Source organism: Nycticebus coucang, chromosome 5 (genome assembly GCF_027406575.1).
Source record: "Nycticebus coucang isolate mNycCou1 chromosome 5, mNycCou1.pri, whole genome shotgun sequence".
Lineage (NCBI taxonomy): Eukaryota > Metazoa > Chordata > Mammalia > Primates > Lorisidae > Nycticebus > Nycticebus coucang.
The window spans coordinates 1,574,817-1,593,471 of NC_069784.1; the positions used below are offsets into that span (position 1 = coordinate 1,574,817).

Below are 18,655 nucleotides of genomic sequence, written 5' to 3' on the forward strand. Positions count from 1 at the left end.
CAGAGTCTCACGACGTCGCCCTTGGTAGAGTACTGTGGCCTCATCCCCAAGGCATTTCTATCAGAAAATTTTAATAGAAGCACCCCAGCCTTAAAATATCTCCATCATTACGTGGGCCAACATTTATTTTTTTCAGTCATTTGCTAAATATTTACTGAATCTCCTCTGTGTGCCATGCATGGTGCCAGGCTCTGGTGGATAAAAGATAAAACACGATACGAATCACAGAGGAGTTATGAGCAGATCTCTTACTCACAGGCGGCCGTTAAATAAGAAAGATGGGAAGGTGCACACACAGCTCCGCACGGAGGGCACCGGTGTGCAGTGCACGCCCAATGTGGGGCAGCTTCTTCGCATTGTCTCTGTTAATCTTTGCAGCAGCCCTGCCGGGGCCAGACACCCGTATGATCCCCACTCCACAGACGATGAGTCTGGGGCTCCAAGACCCTGAGAAACTCCCCCCATCCCATGACTGTGTCTCGTGCTATGTCCTGGGGTGTGGCTAACGATGGTCACATTCACAATTCTGTTTTGTTTTGTTTGAGATGGAATCTCCCTCATTTTGGTGGGCTGGAGTGCCTCATGGACTCTTTTTTCCCTTGTTCTACAAGCTGCAAAGTAGCATCTTTTCCACCAGGTAGAAACAGGTAGAAACCCCAGGCCATTTCTGACAAAGGTGTGGATGGGGCTTTGAATGTTCTAGGAATTCTCTTCCCTACCAAGATAAAACATTTATTTCTATTCCAGATTTCATAGTGGGAGTGGGATAATTCGATCCTTACTCATGTAGTATCTTGCAGGTAAAAGGCTAATCATTCTGTGAACTAATTTTGGAAGTGAATCTCCAAACTAACTTCCCAGTTAACAGTTCCCCAAACTCATACGAAACAGTATGACAAATCACAGGGTCGTTCAGGTCTCCCCCAAACACTAAACAAATTCGAGATTAAACTCTGATGTTTCCTTACTTGGAATTAAAAGGTAATAGAAATTTCAAACTTGAAGAGACCTTGGCAATCACAGTCCAACTAGGTCTGAACACAGAGCTGTGGTTCTCAGGCCTCTTCCCCCGGCTTTCCCGCTCCCGTGGTTCACCCTCCTCTCAATTTCACTGACCAGTAAAATGTTCTCCCTAACTGAGACGCACGCAGTGTTGCCAGCTTTAAATTTAGGTAAGAAGCAAGGGTCAAATTCATTCTCTCTTTTAATAAATATCTACTTAAATGTAGGCACTTTGTTAACAAATAAGATGGTTTCTGTGTCTTCAAGGGCACTAAAAGATTTGTAAGTCAACAGGCAGTTTTAATGGCTCCAATGAGGCAGCTGTGGGGAGAAGCCTGGGGCTTGGGAAGGTCTGGCCAGAGGGGCCAGCAGTCACTTTCAGGAAGTTATAAGGTGGCCAAGGAGCTAGGCGGGCTGGAGGATGTGCGGGAGGAAGGCCACGTGCTGACCCTCTGGTTATGGGGCAGCATGCTGGGAACCCAGAGCTCAGCATGGGCAAAGAACATGATGGGAGAGGAAGTGGTGAGCAGGGAGCAGGAGGGAGGGCCGGACCCGAACCTTGAAGGGTCTGTGCGGAGAAATTGGCCTCAGTGCTGCAGACAGTAGTGGGGAGCAGCTACAAGCTTTCAAGCAGGAAAATATGTAATCAGGTACATTGTTGAAAGATAGCTTTGATTTAGGTGTGAAGAATGGTTGTGGGGGTGAGCCTGTGACTAGTCAGGAGCCCCTGGGGAGGCTACGGTCTGCAGAGTAGCAGAAGGGACGTACTTAGCCCAGACTCCACGGCAGTTCAAACACAGCTGCACACGAGGGTCACCAGCAGCTGGTGGTTGATCATAGTGGGAGGTAGAGGGACATTTTAGGCTCAGCACCATTCCCTGGGATCATGTGAAATAATGTGAATGGAAATGCTCTGTACACTGTGTGTACAGTGTAAAACAGGAGCCCTCTCAATTGCAGTGGGGGGCAGGTGTGAGCATCTTAAAGCAGCTTTTACCAGCTGGAAATAGATAGCAACCCTCTATTTCCTCATGCTTCCAAACTAACAGTGGGGTGATGTCCTGAAAGAGCCGTTCTAAGCTGAAAATGTCATTAAGTCAACATACCTCTAGCACGCCTCCCCTGCCAAACATCACGGCTTAGCCTGTCTTGTCTTGGACATGCTGAGAAGGCACTCACCAGCCCCTAGCCGGGCAAAATCACTTAGTGTGAAGCCCGTTTTGTAAGTGCTGAAACTTATCAGTGCAGCTGAGAGACAGACCGAAGCCGTTTGGTTATAAACCTGCGCTCTGAAACACTCTGACACTCATCTCCTCATGTGAGAGGCTAAAATCAGCTACAAGAAAAAGACAAATGAAGTTCTGTGCCCAGTGAAGGAGCAGACACAGGAGGAATTAATTAATAAATACGATGTAGAGTGTAGGTGAAAAGCAGGATTTCTGCCTCTGGAAACCGTTGGTTGTTTAGAGCAGACGATCCTGAGACAGACCCTCATCCCCAGCGGGGCTGCGAGGCTGTGCTGTGCTGATTCTGTCACCAGATGTCGCCCGTGCAGCGGGGGTCCCACCCGCTCCTGAGCCTGCTGCCTCCTGCCGGCTCAGGAGGTTAAGACACGCACGTTTTCAATCATCAACCACATGTTTTGTGGCTTCTATGCCATTTGATTCTTGATCAGTAATTTATGGAATTATGAATTTAAAAAATTAGGAATAGTCCCATAAATACTCTGGCCATACTCAGCAGGGAGGTTTTTTTGTTTTGTTTTGTTTCTTCCCTGATACCATAGAACCCCAGAGTTCCTCTCCCAGCCGTATGTGCTGCGCAGCCCACACTCCTGCAGTTCAGACCAGGGAGCCGGGCCCGGGCTCCGCAGCCCATCCCTGCTGCTGCCTGTGCCGTCCTCCTTGACGCCACAACGTCTACAGGCCAGGCCTGTCCCTGCTGTGCCCCATAAGGTTTGCTGACCTCCCTTTGACCTTTCGTCATGCATTTTCAGTGAGTCCTCGACTTGTTTGTCAATTCGTCTGCTCAGGGCACGATGTTTGCCTGAGACCTGACTATTTATACTTGACTGGAGATCGGGGAGCCGTAGCAGATCTGCTCAACTCTAAATCTGAGACCTGACTATTTAGACTCTGGAAATCAGGGAGCCGTAGCAGATCTGCTCCACTCTAAACCACCGGTTCTCAACCTGTGGGTCATGACCCCTTTGTAACAATGAAAATACGTCCTGCATATCAAATATTTACATTACAATTCATAACAGTAGCAATTACAGTAACATTACAATTCATACAGTAAAATTATGAATTTTAATTCATAATTCCATAAATTACAGTTATGAAGTAGCAATGTAAATAATTTTATGGTTGGGGGTCACCACAACATGAGGAACTGTATTAAAGGGTCGTGGCATGAGGAAGGTTGAGAACCACTGCTAAACCCTTATCTTGTCCTTAACTCACCTGATGTCATATGAACAATGTGAAGTTCACATCAGAATTCAGAACAAAGTGCAGAATCCTTCACCATCTCAAAGTTCATCCCAAAAAAATAGCAGCCCTCAACGCAGTTCAGCACATCACTCTTAACACAGCGGTCTTTCTCCATCCTTCATTCCATCTCTCCCCTGAGGCTCCTCCTCTGAGTCCCCCACATCATGTGCACTCCCCGCTCAGGAGGCACCTGTCATGGCCTCAACCACCCTCCCGTCATCACTAACCACAAATCTGTAGCCCAAATGCCTGCTTGTCCGTCCTCCTGCCCTGTGTCAGTCCTCCTTCCCCATGTCCGTGTTTACTCTCAGCTGGTCCCTCAGCATTGAACATGAGCCATAAACTACCCCACCACCTGCTCCTTTCTGCTCAGGACTCCACTGTTTTCTCATATCCCTTTTGTTTGTATGTTCGCTCTATCTTTCAATGTCTCTTAAGTTTTTTGAATATTTTTTGTCTTTCCTACTATATTTTAATTTGCAGGGGAGGGTGATTGATCATGGATTCTGTAAAATTTAATTTGTCAACTATGTAGCATCGTCCTAAAGTAGGAAGCCTGGTGCTTAAAAGCACATGTTTTTGGAATCTGACAGTCCAAGTTCTCCCCTTGCTAGCTACATGTGAGTTGAGCAGTTGCTTAACTGTAAAACAGTAATATTGAGAGTACCTGACTCCCCTGCAGTCCAGCCTGGATGACAGAGCAGGAACCCTGTAAAGTAGAATTTTAAAAGACCACCTGTCTCACAGCCTCATGGTTAGAGGTGAATGAGATCATGAATGTAGAATGTCAGCACAGGCCTACCGCACGGTGAGCATGCCAAGAATTCTCGCTGTTAGTATTCCTGTTACTGCCAACGTAAAAAGTAGGCACACAAGAAATTTGCTACCTTACATTGAATGGAAACTTCTAGCTAAAGACAAAGATGGGAAGGAAAGTATCGTATTCGGTAAGACCCCCAAGTCTACAGCCTGTGCTAGGGCGGAGGCCCAGGTGGGTGAGTGCGTTGTTCAGCCTGGATCCCACATCGCCTAGTGCCTGCTCGGGGCAGGGGCCTCGTCATTATCGGTCACACCCATAGTTAGCAGAGGAGGTGCCGTGTTTGTGTGACAATCGTGAGAAGCGGGTGGGACAAGGAGGGAAGCTTGGTGTCATCAATGTCTGACCTGCTGTCGTGACTCACTGAGACAGCCTGTGGCCTGATTCTGTAACTGAAGCTCAGGGCAACTTGTCTTTCACGACCTTTGACAGTGTGCGGAGTGTGGGCTTAGGTAGACCCACAGAAGTATGAGAGAGGGAGAGAGAGGGAGAGAAGGAGGAGGGGAGGAGGAACTCTGAAAATATATTTTTGACTTTTCCCATCATTGCAAAGTGAATTGCAATGGTGTGGTTATGGTAGGTTTAGCATTGGACTACCATTAAAAGCTTTTCCTTGGGTACTTAAAGAAAAAAGTTACATGCAAAACAAAAAGTAATGGGATTTCCAGATAGAAATCTGTGTTTAAATGGCTTTAGACCTGTGGTTCAAATCAACAAAAGCCAGGAAATCCCAAGTTAACCTTTATCCAGACTGTTACAGCATTTTTCCGACTGTGTGTGTCCCTGTGAGCAACCCTCTCTTTAAATTTCCTGACTCCGGCAACCAAATCCACAAGTCGCTTTGAATTACAGAGCCCTGGGTCTGTTACTCAGTGGGAACATACCCTAAGGATATGTGCTTATTTGCAAATGATTTTACTTGTAGTCACCACGAATCCAGGAGTGATGAATCTGGTACTATTATATTTTTTCCTTCCCCCTGTGTGGGTACCTGTTGATGCCTGGTTGTGAGTTCTGCCTCAGACCCCAGCAGGGGACTTGTACAAATGTGTGTCACTAACCCTGACAGAGCTCCACGTTACACATAAATGTCACAGTTATGATTCAAGTGCATTTCTAAATGTTCCTTTTCTCTCTTCTCACCAGACATGGCGATGACTTGATCGTAACTCCCTTTGCTCAGGTAGGTCTGCTGGCCCTGGCTCCCTCTCCCTCTTCTAAGCGTGATCTCTGACCCTAGATCATTTTGACCCTAGATCAAATCTCTGACTATTTGAAACATTTTCTTGCAGGTCCTTGCCAGCTTGCGGAGTGTGAGAAACAATTTCACTGTACTGACAAACCTTCATGGAACAGCCAACAAGTAAGCAGTGACTTTTGTGAGTTATGAATCCCTTCCCTAAAAGTAAAACATACTGAACAAGATTTTATGAAAACAACTATTGCACGGAAATTTATCCTCCATGCTAGAAGAGAATACACAGTAAAATTTTAAAATAGGATAGAGTACTACAGTAGTTTAGAATTGGTGAGGCCTTAAAAGTATCTAGGCTGGGTCTTATTAACCTTTGCACTTGTAACCCTTAGCATACAGCAGGAGTTCAACAAATGAAAGAATAGTATTTTTTTTGTTCACTTTTAACCGTTTAGGCCAGTAATAATCATAAATTCTATTAAGTCTTTTTGAATAAGCTGCGAATACATTCAAATATTCAAACTTAAAGGTTCCAAAAAGTTCAAATTCATGTTGCCTGTTCAGGGATAACACATGAACAGGTTCCCACAGTGTAATGAGTAGAGTGAAATTGTTTCCTCTGCCGTCGGTTAACTGCCTGATCTGGGTCATTTCAGTCAACATTGCTGATCCTTGTTCTTTGACCATAAAATAAAGAATTTGAATTTGGCATTCCCTGCACTAACTTTCTTCTCCAAAATCAGTTCACTTTACAAGCCTGTGCGGCTGGCCCCTCGTCGGCACACTGAGAAGGACCGTGCCAAGGCTCGGAGCTCCCAGAATCCTTAATCCTGGAATGTTAAGGCTGGAAGAGGCCTTGGGGATCATCAATTTAGCCTCTTTGTTTTACAGGAGAAACCTAAGCTCAGAAATCCAGTGACTTCCATGACCATATCAATGTACACAGCTATGATTTAATAAAAAAAAATAAAAAATAAAAAATAAATAAATAAAAAAGAAATCCAGTGACTTGTTAACAACCATGTCACAAGCTAGAGATTTACCAGAGCCCGAACCTACAACTCTTGATTTTTTTCCCCCCCAGTGTTCACTGGAGTGCCCTGCCTCCCCAACGTCTGTGAAGTTGTCCTCAATCCTTTGGCTTTCTAATTTTCTAATTAAAGGAGGGTGTAAACACTGCTGGGAGTGCCCGCTTTCCCTGTCACTGTCTGTAACCACTGCGGGGCCTCCTGGTAGGTGACTCTGTGCCTGGTGCAGTCTTTCCTGTCAAGGCTCTCCCCTTGTCTCTCCTCCAAATTACCATGAGAACGGTCTTTCCCACAGGCTGTTTGATGTGCCGCTCTCAGTCTGAGGCATTCCCGTGGGTCTTCTGTGAGTGTTGAGATAAGTTTAAGTGCTGGCTCTTGGCCCCCATGGCCCTTCAATGATCCAGCTTCAGCTAACCTGATTGACAGTTGATTAGGTTTATATTTAGTACAATTGAAATATAGATTGTTTGTGAAAATCCTAGAGGTTGGCCCAGCCTCTCCTTGTTCATTTATTTGTTAATTTATTTAACAAGTGTTTATTTAGTACATGCTGTTCATCCAGCCTTTAACAAATGTTTACTGATGATATAATAGTAACCAAAAAGGCAAGTCCTCTGCCCCTTGGGGGCTCACATCCCAATAGGATGTGCTGGAGGACACGGTGCTGAACCCTCAGACCAGTGCTCTGTCCCCATAGGAACACGTTCCACAGTCCTGGTCTGTTATTCCCTGAGTGCTCTCCCCACCCTAAACATGGACCTCCTATTCTCTCTGCCAAGAAATCTCTTTCCCCTGCTTGGTCAGATGCTGGTTGTTTTTTATGACTCATCTCTAGAATCACCTTCACCAAGATGCTCTTCCTGACCCACCAAGTCTGGCTGAGTGGGCCTCCTTTGGCCCCACGATACTCTGAAAACCTTATCACACTCTTTCTGGGTCTCTCCCCCCACTAGACTGTGTGTTCTTTAAGAGTGGGAATTATGCTTATTTTTCCCTGAATTTCCAAGAATTAACAGAATGCCTGAAATAGAGTTACTCTCCCTAAGTATCCATCATACATATGTTGGGGGAAAGACCACCAGTTACTTTTTTAGGAAAAAATCTCTCCCGTATCCCTGCCTCTTTTCTTTACAGGATACGGCCTCTGGAGTTATACTCACTGGCTTCACAACCCAGTTCTACCTGTCGAAAATTATGTACGTGGGCAAACTGACTACTGTCTCTATATCTCAGTTTCCTAATGTATAGAAGAGAGTTGTTGAGAAGATTGAATGAGTTGATGTTTGTAAAGTACATAAAATAGCACCTAGCACAGAGCAGGTGCTCAGTAGATGTGAGCTGTTATCATAGTTAGATTTCTCTTGCTGCATTCAGAGCAACGTAACAGTGAGGTTTTCACGTGCATTATCTCAGTTAAAGGCCCCAGAAATGACATTCATGACAGTTCTGTGACCCCACTCTGTGGGTAAGGGACAAAGCTCGGGGAGGTTAATGGACTTGTGCATGAGGACACCTCATCTACTCACCCCCGAAACCAGGCACCCTAACTCACACCACAGGGTCCTTCCCTTCACTGCACCCGTGAAGGCTTCTGAACAGAAAAGCATTTAGGAAAAACTTATGACATAGATGAAGATTAGAAAGCCTGAAGGTGGAGACATTAGCCAAGATAGTATTTTCAGGAATTAAAATCGGTGGGTGAAGCCTTAAACCAGAGCACTAGTTGGGGATGGAGGTGAAGTGATTAATAAGCACATGTTTCAAAGCCTTCTTTAGTGTAGCTGGACTCAGGAGCAACACTGCACCCTCTGAGGTGAAGATGAGGCCTGGGCTTGGGCTGGGGGTTCCTCTGCCAATAGTATTGGGGCATCCAGGCTAACCCTGGTGACTAACAAATATGTCAGCACTAGCTGTTTTCTCAAGAATCAAGTCTTTTCTTAGCCTTGGGGCTGTACACAGAACTAACCCAGACCTTATTCTGACTCTCCAACTAAGGACCACACCTCAAATTATGTGTCACCTGTGATCCAAGAAAACCACACTTGCCCAATGAAGTGGGGTTCAGCAGTAAGGCGGCTGCAGCTAAGGACCTTGTGCAGCCCAGCCTGTGTGGGTCCAGAGTTGGTCTTGTTTTTTTTCGTTTTTGTTTTTTGGAGAGACAGAATGTTACTTTGTCGCCCTCGGTAGAGAGCTGTGGCGTCATAGCTCACAGCAACCTCAAACTCTTGGACTCAAGCGATTCTCTTGCCTCCCAAGTAGCTGGGACTACAGGTGCCACTACAATGTCCAGCTATTTTTAGAGACAGAGTCTCGCTCTAGCTCAGGCTGGTCTCGAACCCGTGAGCTCAGGCAATCCACCCACCTCGGCCTCACGGAGTGCTGAGATTATTTGGTCTTGCTAACTGATTTCAAGTTTCACTGTGCAACCAACTCTTGCCAACCAGAGCTTAAAGCAGGATATTTACAAGTGGAGAGTCACAAAGCAGGCTGATGTTCCTCAGTCCAGCCCAGGCTCAGACCTGAATGTCAGGGTTCAGCCATCAGGGAGCTGACCTCAGGGAAATCCATTGGTCAGCCATCAGTGGAGCGAACTGGTGGGGCAGGTGGGAAACCGAGGGTCTGCCAACTGTGCTCCATTCCATTCTGTTTCTGGGGAGTCAGTTCCCTCAGACAGGGACAAGGGCCTGCAGAGGAGACCGTCTGCCGGGAGTAGGGAGCCTGTCTGCTGGGAGTAGGGGGCCTGTCTGCTGGGAGTAGGGAGCCTGTCTGCTGGGAGTAGGGGGCCTGTCTGCTGGGAGTAGGGGCCCTGCTCCTCTCCCTACACTTTGGCCTTCACAGCTGAAGCTGTGAGCCTCTGGAGCTCAGAGGTTGCTTTCTGGGATATTTGACTTGATTTTAGGAACCACTCCCCCTCTTGAAGGTAACATTTAAGCAATAATTATGTCCTTGGAGTGCTTCTCATGAGACATCTGGATGGTGTGGTTTATTACACGAGAAGGAACTCCCACATAGAACTTACTTCTCAGAAGTGAAGATTTCTTTTTTCTTCTGGCTCTTTGCTCTACACAAAGGCCACCCATTGTCTGCTTGAGCTTTGCCACCTGGAAATTTTGCTCTGGAAATCTCAGAGCTCCTGTGGAGGCGGCTTCCTCGAACCTCCATGAAATGTCCCACTGAGGGTGCTTGACAGGACCTGCATTTCTTGCTGCAAATTAAAACCTATATTTCCATTGTCCCAGGATTTAATTTTGAAAATATGGCTTTCATTTACAGTTGTTAATTCAGATAAGCATTCTTAAGGCATTTAAGAATGTACTTGAAATCAGTAATAGCAGCAACTCCGTATGTGGCTTCAGACAGACGGGAGGAGTGATCTATCTGGTGGGAGTGACCGTGCCCGCCACTCACCAACCTGAAACCGGAGGAGCAGCTGGGAGCCCAGGAGGGCCACTTTCAGCTGTGCCACTAACATCATGGGTATTGCATGTGACTACCAGGAAATCATGCAGCTCGCTTGCATAAACATTCTTCCAAGGCGTAATATCGTCAAAATGCATGTAGCCTTCAGGAAAGAATTAATAACCATTTAGTTTCTTTCAGTGTCTGAGGTATCTTTCATTTTTGTGTACTTTGGCCTGGGATTTAAATTATCAGGGAATCCTAAAATCTTGAGCATTCAGAGCTGGAAAGAATTTAGCCAAGTGTTCTCAAACTAAACGAGGAAATAGACATAAACCCCTCACACAGGACCCGGCACATTATAAATGTTCATTGCTGCCTGTCTCCTCCAAGTGAGGAAGATGCTTAAGAGGTTCAGCGAATCTCCGGGGCCGTGTGGTGGGAAGATGCCAGCTGCAGGCCTGGGATTCCCGTCTTCTCAGCCACCCTGCAGTCTCCCACGGTGCTGGCCAGGGCTGGAGAGTGTTAGCTACTGTGGCCATATTGTCCCCAGATTGTCCTCCTATTCCTGCCATCCATGTCACCAGCCTCAGTCGCTGGCACATAACTTCTATGATTCTTCCATAGGCATGGCTGAAAATCAGGCAACCAGCACCATTTCCCTTTGGCACCCACCACAATTTTCCAACTGGCGCTCTCGTGCCTACAAGCAATAATGTGGTTTCCAGAAGTCATACCTTCATTTAAAATGTATAAAAATCTCTTCTTTGTACCAAGTCTTGAGAATAAGCAATAAACGTGGCTCCTATCTTCCCAAAGCTTATGCACAGAGATGCTTATCTGAATTAACAGTTCTAAATAAAACCACATTTCCAAACTTAACTTCTGGGACAAAAGATTTTGTATAATCCATGTAATTCCCAAGGAGTGGTTGGGAAAAGTGGGCGCTGTGAGACACTATGCCTCTGAGGAAGTCGAGGTCACCAGCACTCGGGCCAGGAAAATGGGAAATGCAGCCCAGAGCAATGGGGAGGCCGGGGAGCCAGAGGGCTGGGTAGGGAGGTGTGGGGAGCCAGAGGGCTGGGTAGGGAGGCTCCCCTGAGCAGTCAGCCCTGAAGCAGAGTCGTGAGACAGGAGAAACAGGCAGATGCATGTGGAGAAGCAGCAAAGTGTCCAGCTGAGCTGACCATGGAGAAGACTCAGACCAGGGAGTGTGCTGTGTTCAGGCTGCAGGCTGCATGTGGAGAGGAGACCAGGCAACATGCTCACACAGAGGCAGGCCCAGGCCTCATTCAGTCAACAGCCCACTAGCACTTTGGAGTCCCTACTCCCAGAGGTGGAGAGACTGATGGGTTCTGCAGAGGACTTAAAGGATCAGAACCAGATCCTGCCATCAGCAGGTCACTTGTGGGATGATATGTACCATGTGAACTGTGATACAATGACACAAATCAAGTGCTGTGGCAGAGCAGGGCAGAGATTGCTCTTGGTTAAAGGGATGGCATCCTTTGGAGAAGATGCACTCAGCTTTTCACAGGCTGGTGATATTTAGCATGGGGAGAGCTTCCTTGACAGAAGATTAGCCTGAAGTCATGACAGGAAAGGGGGCAACACATGTTCAAGGAAAAAGTGATCAGGTTTAGCCTTGGAAAAGTGTGAGTCAGCTCTGCCCCCTCATTCTGCCAGCCATTCACCCATTCATTCTCCCATTTAGTAAGTATCTACTGAGAACTTGTCATATGAAAGGTTGTCCTAAGTACCAGGGCTCAAGTGGTTAACACGCTGTTCCCTGCCCACATGAAGTTCACATTAACCTAAGTCAGTGGTTCTCAACCTTCCTAATGCTGCAATGTATTTCATTGTTAAAAAGGGGTTGCGACCCACAGGTTGAGAACCACTGATCGAAGGGGTCACATATCCCTGATTAGTGCCTGTGGTGATTGCTCCTTTAAAGTTCTACATAGGAGAAGCACAAGATGGTGAGAGCACAGCCGGCTGGTAGCTTGAGATGAAATGTCAAAAGGGGGGCGACTCTAACAGGAAGCTGGAAGGAGTAAACGAAGGTTAGAGAGCACAGGACTTTGAATGCAGGGGAAGGAGTTTGGAATTTTATCTGTCAATTTCCCTGAAAAACATCCCTTGGTATGTGTGCAGGTGTTAGCAGCAGAAGGCAGTTTGGACTCAGAAGGACTCTGCTTTGACTCCCAGCCCCACCGTTACAGACCATGTGCCCCAGTGTGGGTCTCACCTTCCAGCTTCAGTTTTTTCACGCTTAAAATGAGATCATAATATTCCCAGTGGAAGCTAAGAAGTGCTTAGCACACTGCTTAGCAGGGAAAAAAGCAATCCTTGGGAGATAATTACCCCTCCCATGTCACATGTGAAGATGTCATACCACAGAGGGTTTAAAAGTCTTGGCTCCAGGTCACCCATGAGCACATTAGTGGCAGATACAGTCCCTGTCCTCAGACCCTGCAGCTCCAGGGTGTGGGTACCTAAACGAGAATCATCCCTAAGGGCCCAGATATGGATTTGCAGCCCTGACAAACCCAGGAAAATAATTCTGTGGCTCCACCTGTTGGAAGGCCCTTCCTTAGCATCAACTTTGCAGGCCACATTGGAACTTGGCTTCTTTCTCCACTTTACCTGTGCAAGAGAATTCACAGAGAAGGAAAAAAATACAGATTCCCAGGCCTTATCCCAACCATGCTGAAATGGACTCTGGGGATGAGGATGGAATTTCACAGCTCCCCAGTGAGTCTGATGCTCGTCCACCTTTAAGAAGTGCTGGCCTCAAGTTCCCCCTCTCTGGCTAATCACTAATATTACTTCTTACCAGGCAGAAAGTCCTTCGCATGAGTGGTTCTGAAAATGTGTCCCCAGACCAGCACTGCCTAGGAACTCTTTAGAAAAATAAACTCCCAAGCCACCCCAGGCCTACTGAATTAGAAACTCTGGGGCAGGGTCCAGCAGTGTGTTTGACTAAGCCTTCAGGGTCACTCTGCTGTGCCCCAAAGTCTGAGGGCCCTGCTGGTGCCACTCCTGAGAGGTACCCCAGAATGCTGGAGATGTGGAAGTCCTGCACAGTATGAGGAGGATGGTGAAAGCAGCTAAATTGGAGGGGGAGGAAGAAAAGGAAATAAGAAAAAAAGAAGGGGCCCCAGGACTTAGGGTGACACGGGCGATTGCAGGTTACATTTGACCCCTGACACCAGCAGTTGTGAGGCTCCTCCCAGGGAAGTCTGTGCCCTACACGGGGAAGGTGCATCACTGTTCCCAGTGGCTGTCTGGCCTTTCACAGGTGACCTCCCATTCCAGGGCTCAGTTTCCTGAGGTGTGGAAAAGGTGGGGTGGAGCTGATTGATTGCCAAGCAGCTTTCTGGCTGGAACTTTCTATATGGCACTTCCCAAAAGAATCAGCATTCAGAGCAATGCCTACGCAAGCCTCTCTTCTGAGGGCTTCTTGGAACAGAAAAGCCAAAAACAGGGGCTGGGTAGGAACTGAGTAAACAACTTCCTTCCTGGAGATTTGGAGTATCTTGAGGCTGTGCAGAGGGAAATTCCAGGCCATGAGGTGTGAAGTAGTTGCAGCCACCTACGGTGTTATGGGAGCCTGCCTTCCAGAGATGGCATTACGTCACTTGATAGCTCCTCCAAGGAAGGGGGCGCATGGGAGGAGGGGCAAGATGGCCATCTGGAGCCAGCTTTCAACAGAAGCTCCTGTCCAAAGGGAAGGACAATGACCAGAAAGTACCCAATAAAGCTGAAGACAGGGAGTCGAGCTGAGAGAGAAGAGTGATAACTGTATGTCACCTCCGCTGAGGCAAGCTGCGACTCCAAGAAAGCAAATTTCAGGTGCAAAACTCATCCCAAAGGAAAAGCGTCCATTCCCTCCCCGAAGAAAGTTGTGGGGTTTTTTTGTTTTTGTTTTTGTTTTGTTTTGTTTTGCTTGTTGTAGGTTTTCTATAGGTGAGTGGTGAACTGAGGACCTCTTGTCTCACCCCATGAGAAAGAGTTGCAGGAAGTGGGCACTACTTCTCCAGAGGGACCCTGCTGTAACCCTGAGCACTCTGCCTAGGCATGAAAGTTGAACTAACATTTTCCCTGTCATTTTGAACTTCCAGTCTGTGCTTCCCCTGTCGCCTGAGGGTTCAGAAGCCTAACCTCTCCAGAGACCAGAATGTCTGCCCTACAAAGGGCCATAATAGAAAAGCTGCACTGTAACAGTGAGCCCATCAGTAGTGCAGACAAGGGGGTGGAGGCTGTAGAGCTAGGTGCTGCAAAGTACAAACCAACTACAGGACGAGGCTTGCGAGCTGTGTGCCCACCCAGTCGGAGCCTCGCAACCTGTGCCCTGCCCAGCCAGAGCCACTCACCGTGCCCGGCCCTGCCAGAGCCACCTCACATCCGCCCTGCCAGAACCATGCACCAAGTGCCCCGCCATGTCGGAGCCACCAGGTGCCCAGCCTTGCCAGAACTGCAGCCAACCCCACCCTGCTGCTGGAGCTGTGGGCCCCTGCACTCCTGGAGCTGCTGCTACAGCTGCCTCCCTGGCCATTGGAGCTGCCTGGGAGCTATGCAGGGACACTTCCCATGAAGATTCAGCAACAGTAGAGCTATCCCGCCAGGGTCTAATCTTAGAGAGACACTTCCCCAACTCTGAGGACTGCCAGAGGAAGCCAGACCTCACCCTATAGGGATACCAGTGCTGCAAAACAGCTGGGGCAAAGACACAGTGGCTGAGGGAGAAAATCATTTGCTGACTTGTTACCCTCAGGTTCAGACTGAGCTCAAGTGGAACACTCGCCAATTTCCATTGAGTACCTGAGGCAGACAGGCCTGAGCTCCCCCAGCCGGCTGGTGGCACAGGGTGGTGGCTGAGCTGAAGGGACTTTGACTTTCCTTTGACTCTGGCAGGCGTAAAGCCCTGGTACATCTCCTTATTGGAGGGAGAAGAACCACAGCCCTATGGGGTTACCATTGACTGGGCATGAAAGAGGTGCAAGGTGGGGAAAGAGATGCCAGCCCCCTGGTCCAACTGTGCTACTGGGCCAGCCCTTCTGACTCCACAGAGCACAAGAGTGAGCCACATTTGAGCAGCCAGTAGATGTCTGCTATCTAGTTGCTGGAGACCTTTTGAACTCTTCCACTTGAGAGTTGGTACTGATGGGGTCAATTGGTTTGGAACTCCTAACCTGGGCTAATCACCCAAGGACCCTCTCAGGTGGTACCCTGGTTGTTTGGCAATGGAAAGGGTTGATTTTCTTCTTCCAGTTGCCCATGGTGGGCAGGATGTCTTAGTTGCTTGTATTTCTCCACAGCTAAGACTTCAACCCTAGAGTCACTGAACCACTAGGGTCAGACAAAGACCAGCTAAATACAAGACAGAGCCACCTAACCTCACCATACCAAGCAGGTCCACAGAGCCTAGGACTGTAATACTGTATGGGTCCTTTACAAAGCTGTAGGGGAAAAAGCTGCAGTCACCATTCCCAGATCCTTGGCGAAGGGCTGATTAACCACAACTCCAGGAGCCCCCAATCCAATTTTGCCTTGCCTGCCCATCTAGCCAAATAGTGAAAAATAATCATGGGGCAGAATCAGCAGAAAAACTCTGCCACGTGAATAATCAGAGTAGAGAAGAAATGACAAAACAGACATACCAAATGATCCCATTCATAAACAAATGTCTGAGATGTCAGAAATCGAGTTCAGAATTTGGATGACAAATAAGATGAATAGAATGGAGGTAAAGATGGAATTAGAATTTCAAGGAGTAATTCAAATGTTGTCTCAAGAATTCAATGAATTCAAAGACAAAATCACCAAAGATTTTGACACATTGAGGCAAGAACTTGTAGCCCTCAAAGATCTGAGAAATACAGTAGAATCTCTCAGTAACAGAATGGAAAAGGCAGAAGAAAGGATCTCTGACATTGAAGACAAAGCTTTTGAACACTCCCAAATGCCCAAAGAGGAAGAGAAGTGGAGAACAAAAGCGGACCATTCCCTGAGAGAATTGTGGGACCATTTCACAAAAGCAAACATTTGCCTTATAGGAATCCCTGAAGGAGAAGAGATTGCTTTGAAAGGCCCAGATGCTTTACTCCAAGAGACAATAGAGAATAACTTCCCAAACATGGTAAGAGATTCTGAAATCCAGATAGCAGACAGCGTCGGAACCCCAGCACAACTCAATACAAATAAAACATCTCCTAGACACATTATAATTAACTTTACCAAAGTTAATAAGAAGGAGAAAATTCTGCAAGCAGCCAGACGTAAGAAAACCATAACCTATTCTATAAGAGGAAGAATATTATAATGACTGAAGATCTCTCTGTTGAAACTTTTCAAGCTAGAAGAGGATGGTCATTGACCTTTAACCTCCTAAAACAAAATAACTTTCAACCCAGGATCCTGTATTCAACTAAACTGAGTTTCATTTATGATGGAGAAATTAAATACTTTAATGACATTCACATGTTGAAGAAATTTGCCATAACTAAACCAACTCTCTAGGATATTCTCAGACCCATCCTCCACAATGACAAGCACAATGCTCTACCACCAAAGTAAACTCACTCAGAAACTTTTGATCAAACTCCTACTTCCACAGTGACAAAAGGATTAAAAGTGTCCACTGGACTTTTGAAAAACTCAATATGCAAAATACTACCAAGCTTATCAGTACTGTGAATTAATGTGAATGGCTTAAATTGTCCTCTAAAGAGGCACAGGTTGGCTGACTGAATACAAAAACTCAGGCCAGATATCTTCTGCATACAAGAATCTCGTCTTACCTTAAAAGATAAATATAGACTCAGGGTGAAGGGATGGTCATCTATACAAGCAAATGGAAATCAGAAAAAAAGCAGGTGTTGTAATTTTATTCGCAGATACAATAGTCTTTAAACCAACAAAATTAAGGAAATGTAAGCATGGTTGCTTCATATTTGTTAAGGGCAACACTCAACATGATGAGATTTCAATCATTAACATTTATGCACCCAATCAGAATGCGCCTCAACTTATAAGAGAGACTCTAACAGACATGAGCAACTTGATTTCCTCCAGCACCATAATAGTCAGAGATTTTTAACACTTCTTTGGCAGTGTTGGATAGATCCTCCAATAAGAAACTAAGCAAAGAAATTTTAGACTTTAAGTTAACCATTCAACAATTAGATTTAATAGACATCTACAGAACATTTCATCCTAACAAAACTGAATACACATTCTTCTCATCAGCCCATGGATGATCACACCCTCCAAAATTGATCACATCTTAGGTCACAAGTCTAACCTCAGCAAATTTAAAAGAATAGAAATTATTCCTTGTATTTTCTCAGACCATCATGGAATAAAAGTTGAACTCAGTAACAACAGGAATCTGCATGCTCATACAAAATCATGGAAACTAACCTCATGCTGAATGATAGCTGGGTCATAGATGATATTAAGAAGGAAATTACCAAATTTTTGGAACAAAATGATAAAGAAGACACGAATTGCCAGAACCTTTGGGATACTGCAAAGGCAGTCCTAAGAGGGAAATTTATAGCATTGCAAGCCTTCCTCAAAAGAATGGAAATAGAAGAAGTCTGCAACTTAATGGTACATCTCAAGCAACTGGAAAAGGAAGAACATTCCAACCCCAAACCCAGTAGAAGAAAAGAAATAACTAAAATTAGAGAAGAATTAAATGAAATTGAAAACAAAAAAAATTATACAACAGATCAATCAATCAAAAAGTTGGTTTTTTGAAAAGCTCAATAAAATAGATAAACCTTTGGCTAACCTAAGCAGAAATAAAAGAGTAAAATTCTTAATTTTATCAATAAGAAATGATAAAGGTCAAATAACAACAGACTCCTCAGAAATTCAAAAAATCCTTAATGAATATTACCAAAAAACCCTTATTCTCAGAAGTATGAAAATCTGAAAACAAATCAATACTTAGAAACACACTATCTTCCTAGACTTAGCCAGAAAGAAGTGGAAATGTTGAGTAAGCCTATATCAAGTTCTGAAATAGCATCAACTATAAGAAATGTCCCCCAAAAGAAAAGTCCAGGACCAGATGGCTTCACATCAGAATTCTACTAAACCTTTAAAGAGGAACTAGTACCTATATTACTTAACCTTTTCCAAAACATAGAAAAAGAAAGAATACTTCCCAACACATTCTATGAAGCAAATATCACCCTGATCCCCAAACCAGGAAAAGACCCAACAAGAAAAGAAAATTATAGACCAATATCTCTAATGAATATTGATGCAAAAATATTCAATAAGATCCTAGAAAACAAAATCCAGCAACACATCAAACAAATTATACATTGTGACCAGGTGGGTTTCATCCCAGTGTCCCAAGGATGGTTCAATATACATAAATCTGTAAATATAATACATCACATAAACAAAATAAAAAACAAAGGCCATATAATTCACTTAATTGAAGCAGAAAAAGCTTTTGATAATATCCAGCATCCTTTCTTGATCATAACGCTTAAGAAAATAGGTATATAAGGAACATTTCTTAAACTGACCGAGGCCATCTACAGCAAACCCACAGCCAATATCATATTGAATGGAGTAAAATTGAAATCATTTCTACTTAGATCAGGAACCAGGCAAGGTAGCCCATTGTCTCCACTGCTTTTTAACATTGTAATGGAAGTCTTATAGCCATCACAATCAAGCAAGAGAAGGCAAT

General features: G+C 45.5%; 1 protein-coding gene across 2 annotated transcripts in view; it reads left to right on the forward strand.

The window, feature by feature from the left end:
• The window catches only part of PDE4B (phosphodiesterase 4B), a 383,978-nt gene that overhangs the window by 267,873 nt on the left and 97,450 nt on the right, over positions 1-18,655 (forward strand). For both annotated transcript variants that reach the window (XM_053591241.1, XM_053591242.1), the window contains 2 exons: positions 5,461-5,497; positions 5,607-5,677. In XM_053591241.1, coding sequence (XP_053447216.1) covers positions 5,461-5,497; positions 5,607-5,677 — 108 coding nt within the window. The remainder of the gene's footprint in view (positions 1-5,460; positions 5,498-5,606; positions 5,678-18,655) is intronic.